The sequence below is a fragment of the Sorex fumeus genome, unplaced genomic scaffold (assembly GCF_029834395.1).
Source record: "Sorex fumeus unplaced genomic scaffold, SorFum_2.1 ptg000035l, whole genome shotgun sequence".
Lineage (NCBI taxonomy): Eukaryota > Metazoa > Chordata > Mammalia > Eulipotyphla > Soricidae > Sorex > Sorex fumeus.
This window is the reverse complement of record NW_026606092.1, coordinates 28,797,331-28,809,474: the sequence shown is the minus strand read 5'-3', so window position 1 is coordinate 28,809,474 and position 12,144 is coordinate 28,797,331. Positions and strand designations below refer to the sequence as shown.

At 36.2% G+C, this 12,144-nt stretch overlaps 1 protein-coding gene across 1 annotated transcript in view; it reads left to right on the top strand.

The window, feature by feature from the left end:
* THSD7B (thrombospondin type 1 domain containing 7B) overlaps positions 1-12,144 on the top strand; it is a 975,852-nt gene that overhangs the window by 836,845 nt on the left and 126,863 nt on the right. The window contains exons 16-17 of the mRNA XM_056117681.1: positions 5,787-5,920; positions 11,468-11,618. Coding sequence (XP_055973656.1) covers positions 5,787-5,920; positions 11,468-11,618 — 285 coding nt within the window. The remainder of the gene's footprint in view (positions 1-5,786; positions 5,921-11,467; positions 11,619-12,144) is intronic.

Sequence of the window (12,144 nt, the reverse complement as noted above, 5' to 3'; positions counted from 1 at the left end):
TGCCATGAGAGCGAGATACTCTCAGTTGCTTGCCGGGCTCTCCGAGAGGGGCAGAGGAATCAAACTCGGATCAGCCATGTTGGCTGCATGCAAGGCAAACGCCCTACCCACTGTGCTACTAAAAATATTCTACATAGAATATTTATAGTATCATTGATGAGCAGGAACTACTAATTGATATAGTTGTAAATGGGTACAGTGGGATACAGTTGTGTTAGAACTGAATTTTAGCATTGTATATATTACACTGTGAACAGGATAAATGCATAAGTAACAAATATTGAAGCAAGAAACTATTTGCATTAAGTGGTACTTTCCAGTCAATGAGATAAAATTGTAATGGAAGAGAGTATAACTAAATATCCAGATGAAAAGAAATAGGGATGATTTGGGGGAAAGGGGTGTAGTGTAGAGAAGAGAACTGGTAGAGACCTATGAATCTCACTTGTCCTAGAGATCATTTTTTTCTCAAATTCCAACAGGTGAAGCCTAGCTCTAACTTGCAGAAATCTCTGATCTCCAATGTACTTTGAAATTTTTGTTATTCTAATCTGAGGGGTACTAACTATTTTCAGCATCTTCACTGTAGCAAAAGATGTTGCTATACAAAACTGGGGTTTTAATTTCTTTGGTTTTGTTTTAATCGGAGTGTTTGTTGTTGGGTTGTGTACATTATTAGCCTTTGCACTCTAAAATTCTGATATGCAGCAAACAAATCATTGAGCCTTCACAAGACCTTGTTTCCAAGTTATAGTAGGGAATCTGCCATGATGAAGAACAGCATAAGCAAACAAAGTTTAATAAAGTTGGTCAACTATAATGAGTAGAAGCTTTTTGATAAATATTAAGGCTGAATCAGTGAGTGAGTTTGTGACTTGGTTTTGGAACTAGCAAGGTTATAGCACCATTCTTCAATGAAATAATAAATAGGGCTCATTACTGGAAGAATGAAACATTAGCACTATCGTGGGATTTAGGTTTTCCAGTGACACTTTTTAGCAAATAGATCCCAATTATTTTCATCCTAATTTGGGCCATTTAAAAATGATTTTCATTTAACTTTCTCATGGCTCATTTCTCTCCTTCAGAACATTTCCCTATGATTCACTACTAAGTTCTATGTGTTAACACATTTTCATTATAAAGCTATAAGTAGCAACTAAATAGAAATGTGTAATAGCCAGAATACAAAGAACCAATAGAAGAAAACCTTGGGTTTCTGATTAGTTGATTTTTATCCTTCTATGCCCACTGCCATTTTTGTTGGTTTTTGGTCCCCTCAGATAATTCCTTACCTACTAGATAAGAACTCTAAAGAGATAAATCTTTTTATTTTTTTGAATTTTATAAAGTAGTTCACAGTATTTGATTGAATTTAATATTCGAGCACCAATCCCACCACCATTACACCTTCCCACCACTATATTTCTAATGTTTCCATCCCAAACCCTAACCCCTGCCCCAAAGCAGAATTGAAGTAGTATATTTTGTATTGTTTGTTATAAAAAAAAACACTGAAAATGCTACAAAAAAGTTTCCTTTGAGAAAAGAGTATGAAGATTTTTGTATTTTACCCAGGGGCCATTAAGCCCTTCTATAAGAGATCACTAACATATTGTTAAAAGTTGATTCATGTAAAGTATCACGTTAAGTAAAATGAGTCAAAAAGAGGGATACACATAGAAAGATTGCATTCATCTGGGGAACATAAAGTAACAAAATAGGAGACTAATACCCAAGAGTGGCTGAGATTAGTTCCACGAATTTTGCTCCATGGCTTGGAGGCCAGCGACACATGCTAGGGGAAAAGGCAGGTCAGATAGAGAAGGGAGCACCAAATAAAGAGTGTTGGGAGGATCCTCCCAGTATGGGAGAAGCATGCTGAAAGTAGACTATAGATCAAACATAATTGCCACTCAATGCCTCTTTTGCAAACCACAACACCCAAAAGGAGAGAGAGAACAGAGGGGAATGCCCTGCCACTGAGGCAGGGTGGGATGGGGGGGATGGGGCGTGGGAGGGATACTGGGATCCGTGGTGGTGGGAAATGGGCACTGGTGGAGGGATGGGTATTTGATCATTGTATAATTGAAACCCAAGCACAAAATTTGTAAGTCTACAATTGTACCTCATGGTGTCTCACTTATAAAAAAAAATAATTTAAAAAAATCTGTTGGCATTATAGACTGCAAAAAAATGTTGATCATTGTGTGCTTATATACATATATATGCTTATATACATATATACATACATATATATCTGTAAAAAATCCTTCTAAGATTGGTTGCCTCCTACTCTGAACTCCATCAAATTTAGTGCAGTACTCTTGGAGTATGGGTGATATGAGGTATGAGATATTTGTGGCAATGCAGTCCAGTAATAGGTTCACTCATGATTAAGACTCGGCCCAAGCACATGGAGAGCAGCTGTGAGCATGGAGGCAGTTGAGTTCTGGAGGTTTTTGGCTGCTGGTGCTGGGTCTCTTGGGACTGGGAGGGGGTCTCACCCACTCCCACTCTGAGACAACCCGAATGAAACAGCCTAGTGTGGGCCTGGCAGCATGGTTATGGCAAGTGCCATGTTATGCTCTCTTCCAGGAGAGAAGGACATGTAACTCTGGATCATGGCCAATGATGAGATTATCTGGCACCAGCCAGAGGTGCTCTATGGGTATGCCTGCTGAGTCTCAGGATTAGGGGGATACAGTTGGAGGACTCCCATTCCCAGTTCTGTTAAACCTTGAGTTCTCAGTCACAAAGTCCTGCTTACCTGTGTTTTCTGAAGATTCACTAGAATTCACACAAACCTTATGGGAGATTCTTGTTCTCTAATAATAAAATAACTCAGCATTACTTTCTGATGACTCATGATGTCTATTGTCTGCCAAAGTTATACAGCGTAGAGAAAAGATAATCATTTTTGTTACCTCTTAATTTCTTTTGAACTTTGTAAAAACACTATTTACTTTACTATATTCCTTTTTGTGAGCCTATTTTTTTCTAGAGAACTGAGGGACTTTTAGCAATTACTTACAATATAACCAATAATAATTGAGCATCACCGATCCTTCATTTTTGTTGAAAGGTAGGTATTTTGGAAATATAACCCTGCCTACCTCAGATAAGCAATCTAAGGAATAATGAACATGTAGAGAAAACATGGTGATGGCTTTGATGTACATGCTTTCTCCTCCCAGAAACTCACAGCTTGGACCTAGCTAGCACTCCTGCCTTAGTCTATACATGTGCACTGTCACATATAATGTGCTTAAAAGCATGCTTTAAAATAAACTGATGATCATTACCACTGACATACCAAATGGAGTGATGGGAAAAGTGAAAGCAGCAGTTACTTACTGAGACTATGAAGTGATTGGGGTTAAACAGTTAAAAAGCGATGGAAAGAGCAATAATAAAATGAAAACTACTAGAGATAGGAAATCAAGTAAATCAACACACTGGAGAATCTTCAAGCAATGCTATTATCTACATCATTAAGAAATTGTGTCCATATCTTTGACATAAACTTATTGGTCCCTATCTTCTAATAGCTTACCAATGCATTAGCTATTCTGCTTCAGTTGTAAATCACTAAAAGCATAAAGAATAAAATCAGAAGCCAGGGAGATATTACAACAGATAGGGTATTTTTCCATGTATGACCCCAACCCAGGTTATATCGGCAGGATCAAATTTAGTTCACCGAGAGCAGCCAAGAGTGATTCCTGAGCACAGAACCAGGGATAATCCTTGAGCACCACCAGGTGTCGCTGTGAATACCTAACAAAATTACAAAAAATAAAAACAATAAATTAGTACTGGACTGGACTAGCTGTTTACATGTCTATGTCAAATGGGACAAAATAATTTTTCTTAGTCCACTTTACTTTAAAGCTTACTATTAAAGGGTGGAAATGTAAGTTTCTCTCAGTATTAATAACTTTATAAAAATAGGTCTATCTCATATAGAATATCCCATCATATTTGCTCTCAGATTCATGTATTAGGTATGAGAAAAAAATAACCTTTTAACTAAATTTAACTCACCACTATTTTGTGCAAAGTGCTTTTGCAGACTTATTTGTATCTTACATGAAAGCCAAACACATTTTACTTAAATTTTCTTATACCTATTGAGAAGTTTATAGAACAAACTGATATATATATATATACATATATATATATTAAAAGCTTCACATCTGTGACACAATTTACCAGGTAAACCACAGCTGTCATCAACTCAGTTTTCTGGTGTTTGTTCTACAGTGAAACTTTCTGTTTCAGTACATTTTTCTTTCATCTATGAGTTTGCGGATATACATTTTTTCCTTTCCAAGTCATTACTTCCTTATTCGAATATAGACACCACTACTGACCCTTTCATTTCTTTTTTTCAGGATCCACAGCATGAAAATGTGATTCTCTTGTTCTTTAATTTCTTATTTTTCTCACACCCATTTCCACTTCTATTTTCCCATCTCCTTTCATTTTGCCCTTACATACTTTTCATTTTGTGCCTTCCCTTATACTTGTGAGCTCTCCATGAGAGACCCAAATAAAATTCCACAGTTAAAAATAGTTTCTGACATTATTTGTGATTACTCAGATGTAGTCTTGCAAATAACCTTTTCTCGGTTGATTTCCATCTAACATGCTGACAGTGCTCCAGTCTTGTTTTCTGATTATCTCCTTACATGGTGCTTTCCCTTGCATTTAGTATAAACTTGCAAGTAATGGTTGTGCCTGGATAGCATTGCCTTGTCATCAGTCACAATTTTATGGAATTAGAAAGGCAAGGGTAGGAAAGGACTCGGACTTACATTCTTATTTAAATGAAAAAGCATTAATTTTCTATTTTTTGGTAATAAGTTGAACCATTCTTCATCACCAAGCTTTACGAGGAGAGCCATCATTGTGATTTATATTAACTGAGTATGCAAGGGAACAGTTTTCTTTTTCTTATCTAGGGAGAATGCGAAATCCCTGTTGAGGAAGTAATACATTTTAAATTTAGCCTCAAAGAGGCATATAAACTCAGTTGCCTGTCCATTGGGGTACCTTGTTAGGAGAAAAATCATTACAAAGAAATGCAAAGGAAGAAACCCAGTTAGCTTAAAAAATTCATTGTTTTTACCATAAAATTTTAAATGTCGGTAACCATGCACAGCCTCTGTTTCCCATGTTTGTTGTGTGTGATGTATGTATGTTTAACTATGCTCTGAAACCATCCTAGAAGAGCTAAATTCAGCCACAATTCCCAGGAGGTTAAATGGTTGTCTGTCAGCATTGTCATTTGGAGGCATAAAAAAGAAAGCAGAGGGAAAAAATCAGTGCAAATAATACCTTTCTCATGCATTCTAAGAACCTTTTATATTCAAGAGTAAATTTTCCTTAAATATATTTGTTTCAATTGGTATCTTAAAGTACATCTGCAAATACAATATACCATATAATTGAGAGTTGAACCATCTAATAGATGCTGTGTGAACTCTTTCAGGAAATGAAATGATAATGGAATTCCTAGTCTTGGTGATATAAACTGACGGTCCTTTATTCTCTTCTGCCAAGGCATACCAGTATATTTTAGCTGATTTCCCCTGTATGTTTTTAAGCAAGTCAGTAATTTCTGAAAAGCCAAATATAGCATGCACATTGGGAATGTAATTTGGCTGTCTGGAACAGACTGTCATTTTCCTGTTATATTCAGCAGGCATTATTAAAAGATCAGCAATTTTTCTATAACTTGGACAGTTCCAAATATATTTTTCCCCTCCTGTTTTTAACAGGTGCATGAAGCATCCCCATGTTACAGTGAGTGCAATCAGTATTCCTGGGTTGTAGAACAATGGTCTCCTTGCAAAATCCACAATGAGTTGAGGTCCCTGCGCTGTGGAGGAGGAACGCAATCCAGGAAAATCAGGTGTGTGAAATGGAGACATTTGGGAAGTGAGATATTAGAATATATACATTATTATTAAGACAGATGTTGCTTTTCCAAGTACACTCTGATTTCCAGACTTTACATTGTGCCTTTGCTTTTCTTTAGTATCCAGTAAAGTGTATGTTTCCTGAACTGCCATGCGCTTAATAGCAATGAAAACCTGATCTTTACAGTTTCCTGCATATGACTATATTGGAAAGTTAACTGCACAGAACAGGCACAATTTCCAAATCAAATGCTCCTTATATACTATATGGAGTATTTGAAGTAAGTACTATATGAAGTAAGTTTTCATATTAGAGCCTACTTCTAAGCATTGATTGTTATTCAGCAACAGAAAATTTACCTGGTGCCTTACTTAGTAATACAATATATAATCACCTTTCCTGATACTTAATCTCAGCATTTCAAAATCACTGGTAGGGATGTTGGAAGAAATAGTACCTGTTAAAAATATAAAGGCACATTTCATCAATGGACAAAGCAAATAGCTAATAGACTAGCTGTGTTTCTCTCTCTTTATTCATTGTCCTTTTCCCCAGGGATTAATGTGCTCAGACTGTTACAGACTTTGCACTGCTAGTTCTTTACCTTCAAAATCTATGTCTCCTGTGCCATATACTCTCATGAATTTGAGAAATGACTAAACAATCTAAAATATCCAGTATTATGTAAATGAGCTGTGACATCTCTTGTTCTTATCCCAGCTAGTCCTCTTAGTAATATTAAAACCCAGTCTCCGGGGAGGAAAAAAGTTTTAACAAATTGCTACTGACAATTTAGGCAGGTGGAGGGGGGAAAATATACTTGAACAGGAAGGGCTTTCAACCAGAGCACTCGACTCAAAACTACATACTCTGATATAAAACACAACTTCCAGATATTGCAATGTTATGGACTGATTTAAGCCTAACATATGTGTATGTTGACATTTTAATCTCATACACCTCAAAATATCAAAAATAGAGTTATGTTTGGAGATACGATCTTTAAACAGTTGGATTTTGTTAAGTAGAGCATTTATCTGGACACAAATCCAAATTGATCATTGTCCCTATAAGTAAAGAAAATCAGGACAAAAAAAAATAAAACAGAGGAAAAGACCATGTAAAGATACATAGAGAAAACAGTCAAACCAGCCAAAGCAGGCACACAACAAAAAGAATCCTTTTCACCTTAATCTTAGATTTCCAACTTTTGAATTGTAAAAAAATATATTTTTGATATTAAAGCCAATAAATCTGTGGTATTTTCTTGTGGCATACCTAGCAAACTGTGTCTATTCAGTGCATTATATGTTTGCATGTGTGACCACATTTAAATTTAAATATCTGAAGCATGTCTTAAATGCCAAGTCATCATTGACCTTAATAAAAAGTTGTTTTAATGAATAACTGTTCTTTTCCCATTATCTTCAAAAGGAAGATTTTATTTATTTTTATTCTTGACTATAATGATCTAATTCACAAAGTACTCTATAAATAGTGAAAAGCTAGGGATAATAAAGTGAATTAAAAATGTTGTAACTTCAAATATTTTACAGCATATCATCTGAGAAAAACAACCACATATTCTAGCATATAAATTTTCTTTAAGATAAATATAAAGAAGATAAGTAAAATTTGGGTGGAGTTGCAGAGTATGCTATTTTTATGACATACTATTTTGAAGAGATTTCTTTAGCAAAATATTTTAGTGATCACAAGCATAAAGGGTGCATGGTAGTATTGTTAGGAACAGATATCCATGGAGGAGAATGTCCGAAGTAAGACATTTTGTTGCTTGTTACAAAAAGATTCACAATCATGATCATCCTGTTGTTCGTGGATTTCCTCCAGCAGGCACCAGTAACGTCTCCTTCGTCCTAGCCCTGAGATTTTTAAAAAGTGCCATTTCAGGGCTAGGAGAATGAGACCCATCATTGTTACTGGTATTTGGCATATTGGGTACACCACTGGGAGTTTGCCAGACTCTGCCGTGCGGGCAGGCTACATTCAGTAGGCTGCCAGAACCAGCCACAACTATGCTGAGACCACTCTCCACACGCATGAAGGTACCGGCAGAGGAACAAAGGCGTGCAGGTCCCAGGGCTGAGATCTCCAAGCCTGCTTGGATCGGGGCTGAGCATCCTCCACCCAAGATCCCATCTTCCAGTAGGCAGGAGTCACACCCACCAACTGGTCCCATCAATGGCCAAGACCCAGAGACTATGAAACCCAGCTCCTGGAACATCTTACTATCTTACTATCTTACAAAAAGATTAATTACAAGCTATTTGATATGATAGTACCTGCACTTTAATAATGCCATTCTCTTACCAACAGCAAAATATGAAGTAAAAGATATTCAAAACTGTAATAGGAAGTCAAGAAAGACTTATGCAGAGCCAATGACATGTTCTTCTGACATATAAAAAAACTTCACTGGATGTAGTACTTAGAAGCATGTGGGGAAGTAATAAATAAAATCTAAGATGAAAGTTTAAATTCTGGTTTGGAATTTTGGAATGCCTGTTGATAAAGTTTGATGATTAAATTAAAATTGGTAATAGTCAAAAGGAGGTATTTGGAATATATTTAGAAGTTATAGGTCACAGGATTTGCTTTAAAAACTGATTGTAGGATGTACAAAAAAAAGAAAATATCCAGAAGTTTTATAAATAACTACATGTTTTGTAGTCTGAGAAAATATAAATCTGATGTTGTCATATATATATATGTGAGAAGGAATAATAAAATATGGTTTGATAGATAATATAAAAATTATCTTTTTAATACATTTAATTTGATATGCTGTCCTTTCAACTAAGCTGTTAAAAGTCTTATTTTCAAAGAAAGATAGAGGATAATACCAATGGGTCATCAACTGTTTATGCATGTGGTATGTGTATATAAGATATAAGAAATCACCTTGTAGGATTCCAATATTCTAAATTTTTATAATACACTATATATGAAACCAGAAGAAACCAGTAGAATTCACAGAATTAATAAGGACAAAGATAATCTTCTAAGAAAGTATATCTTAATTATTTCCTATGGTTCTCAGATATTTACTAGAATAAGAATTGTGTTTGCTGGGTTATGCAATAGGGAATCTGCCGGTGAAACTGATAAAATTGTTTTGGGAATGCTAATAAAAGTGGAACTGAAGTCAGTTCAAGAGATAAGGGGCTGGAGCAATAGTGCAGCGGGTAGGGCATTTGCCTTGCACACGTCCCACCTGGGTTTATTCCCAGCATCCCATATGGTCCCCTGAGCACCGCCAGGTCTAATTTCTGAGTGCAAAGCCAGGAGTAACCTCTTTGCATCACCGGATGTGACCAAAAAGCAAAAAAGACAAAAAAAAGAGAGATAATAATAAAGGTTGAAAAAAGAAGAGGTAGTAAGTATAGGCATATTTTAAAGAAATCATACAATGTGCTTAAGTGGAAATTAGTTGTCAACTAAAAGAAATTGTTGTGAGAAAACTAATGATGCAGGACACATGAGACTCCCATCAGTTTTTATTTTGGAACAATTCCAGTTCTTTTAAGTGTTCATTTATTTTTTGCTTTTTGGGTCACACCTGCCATTGCACAGGAGTTACTCCTGGCTCTGCACTCAGGAATTACTTCTGTCGATGCTCAGGGAACCGTATGGGATGCTGGGAATCAAACTTGGGTCAGCCGCGTGCAAGGCAAACGCCCTACCCACTATACTATCGCTCTAGTACCTTAAGTGTTTATTTTTAAACTTAACAAAAGTTTACGCGAAATGCAGAAAGCTTTCTTAAAAATATGTAAGCTAAGGGGGTAAAAAAAATTGTGGAAAAGGGTAAAAGAGATGGCTCAAAGGGCTCGCATACATGTTCTGCATGAAGGAATCCTAGAACCAGTAGAATCCACCAAGTACTGCCTGGAATAACTTCTGAGCGCTTGAGATGAATTGTGAATAGGTCACAAAACATTAACAACAAAAAGACGTAAAATAATATATGCAGCCAATATTTTGGAAACCCAATAAAAGAAGACTAATATGGTAGAGAGAAAAAGTACCTCCAAAAATGTCCACTTTCTATTCTATAAAATCTGTACATGATTTTACATTGCATAAGATACTTTGAATATATGATAAAAGTAAGGATATTGAGTTGGAAATGTGTTTTGGGTGGCCTTTGTAGAGGAGTTTTTTCACAATGGTTCTTAAAAATGGTATGAAAGACAAAGAAAATGTGACTCTGGAAATAATGCACAGAGAGATGCAATACTGATGGCCTTGAAAATAGAAAAGGGGGTCACAGCCCAAGGAATGTGAAAGGTCTATGTAGATTATAAAATATAAGTCAATAAGTGGCTTGTCCACTAGACCATATACATAAGGGTATTTTTTTTTCCAAAAGAGGAAATTTGTTTCAAAAATGAATGCTATCCTGTCATTATTGATGGTAGTCCAATAAAGATGCATTTTTAAGTCACCAAATTTGTGGAAATTTCTCTGTGTTAACTATTAATGAAGTCCTTGTTTTCAGTATTCTGAAATAGTTGGTTCATTCATAGTTGGGTCAATAATCCCTAATCCTGTGAACTGCCACATCTATAGACAAACAGTTAACTCAAAAACTGACACAGAGTAAGCTAAACAACTGCAATGTACAATATACACCACGCCTGCTTGATCGCTGTGCTACATTCTTCTCATTGTCCTTTGGTTTATGATATCAAAATTACATTACCTTATTTAAATGCTAAAAATACCTTAAAGAAAAACATGTTTGATCCTTGCCAACTCACACACACTTCAGAGTTCAGTGTTTTGTTGCATTATGCTTCCATGGTTTATATGTTATAATATATGTCAAACAAACATTGGCAACATTGTTTAAGAGATATAAGATAGAATCTAGGACAGGTCTTAAAGAGTTGCAGGACTTCCAAGACACCATAGCACTGTAGCACTGTCTTCCTGTTGTTCGTTGATATGCCTGAGTGGGCGCTAGTAAGGTCTCCCTTGTGAGACTTGTTACTTTTTTTGGCATATCAAATACACCACGGGAAACTTGCCAGGCTTTGCTGTGCAGGCGGGGTACTCTAGGTAGCTTGCTGGGCTCTCAGAGAGGGACGAAGGAATTGAGCCCTGGTCAGTTGGGTGCAAGACAAATGCCCTACCAGCTGTGCTATTGCTCCAGCCCGCCAAGACATGCCAAGATGCTGGTAATTGAAGTAATGATTTCATTTTCAGAAGATGAACCTCCAAAAAATAAAAAGTTTATTTGGTTTATTAACTATATCATAGGTCTCTGTAAATGGGAAGTTCTTCAAGAACTCATTATCTCTCGTCATCCTGTGTTTTGCTCTGCTGAATAGAGAGCTCTGTGTAATTCATCAATTCAAGGCTCATCATAAACGGGCGACTGGTTAAAGACATTTTTTTTCTGCTTTCACTGTTGTTTTTCCTTTATACTGAACTCTCTTTGAGGGGGAATCACTTAGATTCAGTTATTCCACTGTTTGAAGTAACCAATTGATTGTGTCATCTTACCTTACAGATGTGTGAATGTTACTGATAGCGAAAGCAGAACAGTGGAAAACAGCCTTTGCAACCAAGATGAAATTCCTCCAGAAACTCAATCCTGTTCTCTTCTGTGTCCCAATGAATGTGTTATGTCTGAGTGGGGATCTTGGAGCAAATGCCCACAGGTAAATTCTCTCCTCCTTTCAATGCCCTAATCCTCTATTGCTGCCTTCACTGTGGTGCTTGATATCTTCTCCCTGCTTTTCCCCAGTGTTTTTATTTTTTTCTGGTAACATGGAGAAATCACATTGCCTGAAAAAGCAGAGGGGAAAAGGAAAGAAAAATATTTCAGCTAGTTAGACTGAGAAATTTAAGACACCAGACTTTTTTTAAGCCTTTATCATGGGAACATGGACAAGGAAAATGAGACTTTAATGATCACACTGGAATTTGAATGTATGCCCATTGTTAAAGGGTCTTCTTTAGTAACAAAATGAGTCTCATTATAATCTCTTGGTGCTATTTCATTTTTACTCCTGGCAGAATCCATTGTATCTTAGTTGCTCAACTTCACTCTGTAATTTAGCTTCTGTTAGAGATAATCCATTCTCGCTTTTTACTGTTTCCCAAAACTGAGGGTTTTTTCCTTTTTTTTTTTTACTGCTTTAAATTTCTTCCAAAACTGAGGGTGAAAAAAAAAACAGTATAGGG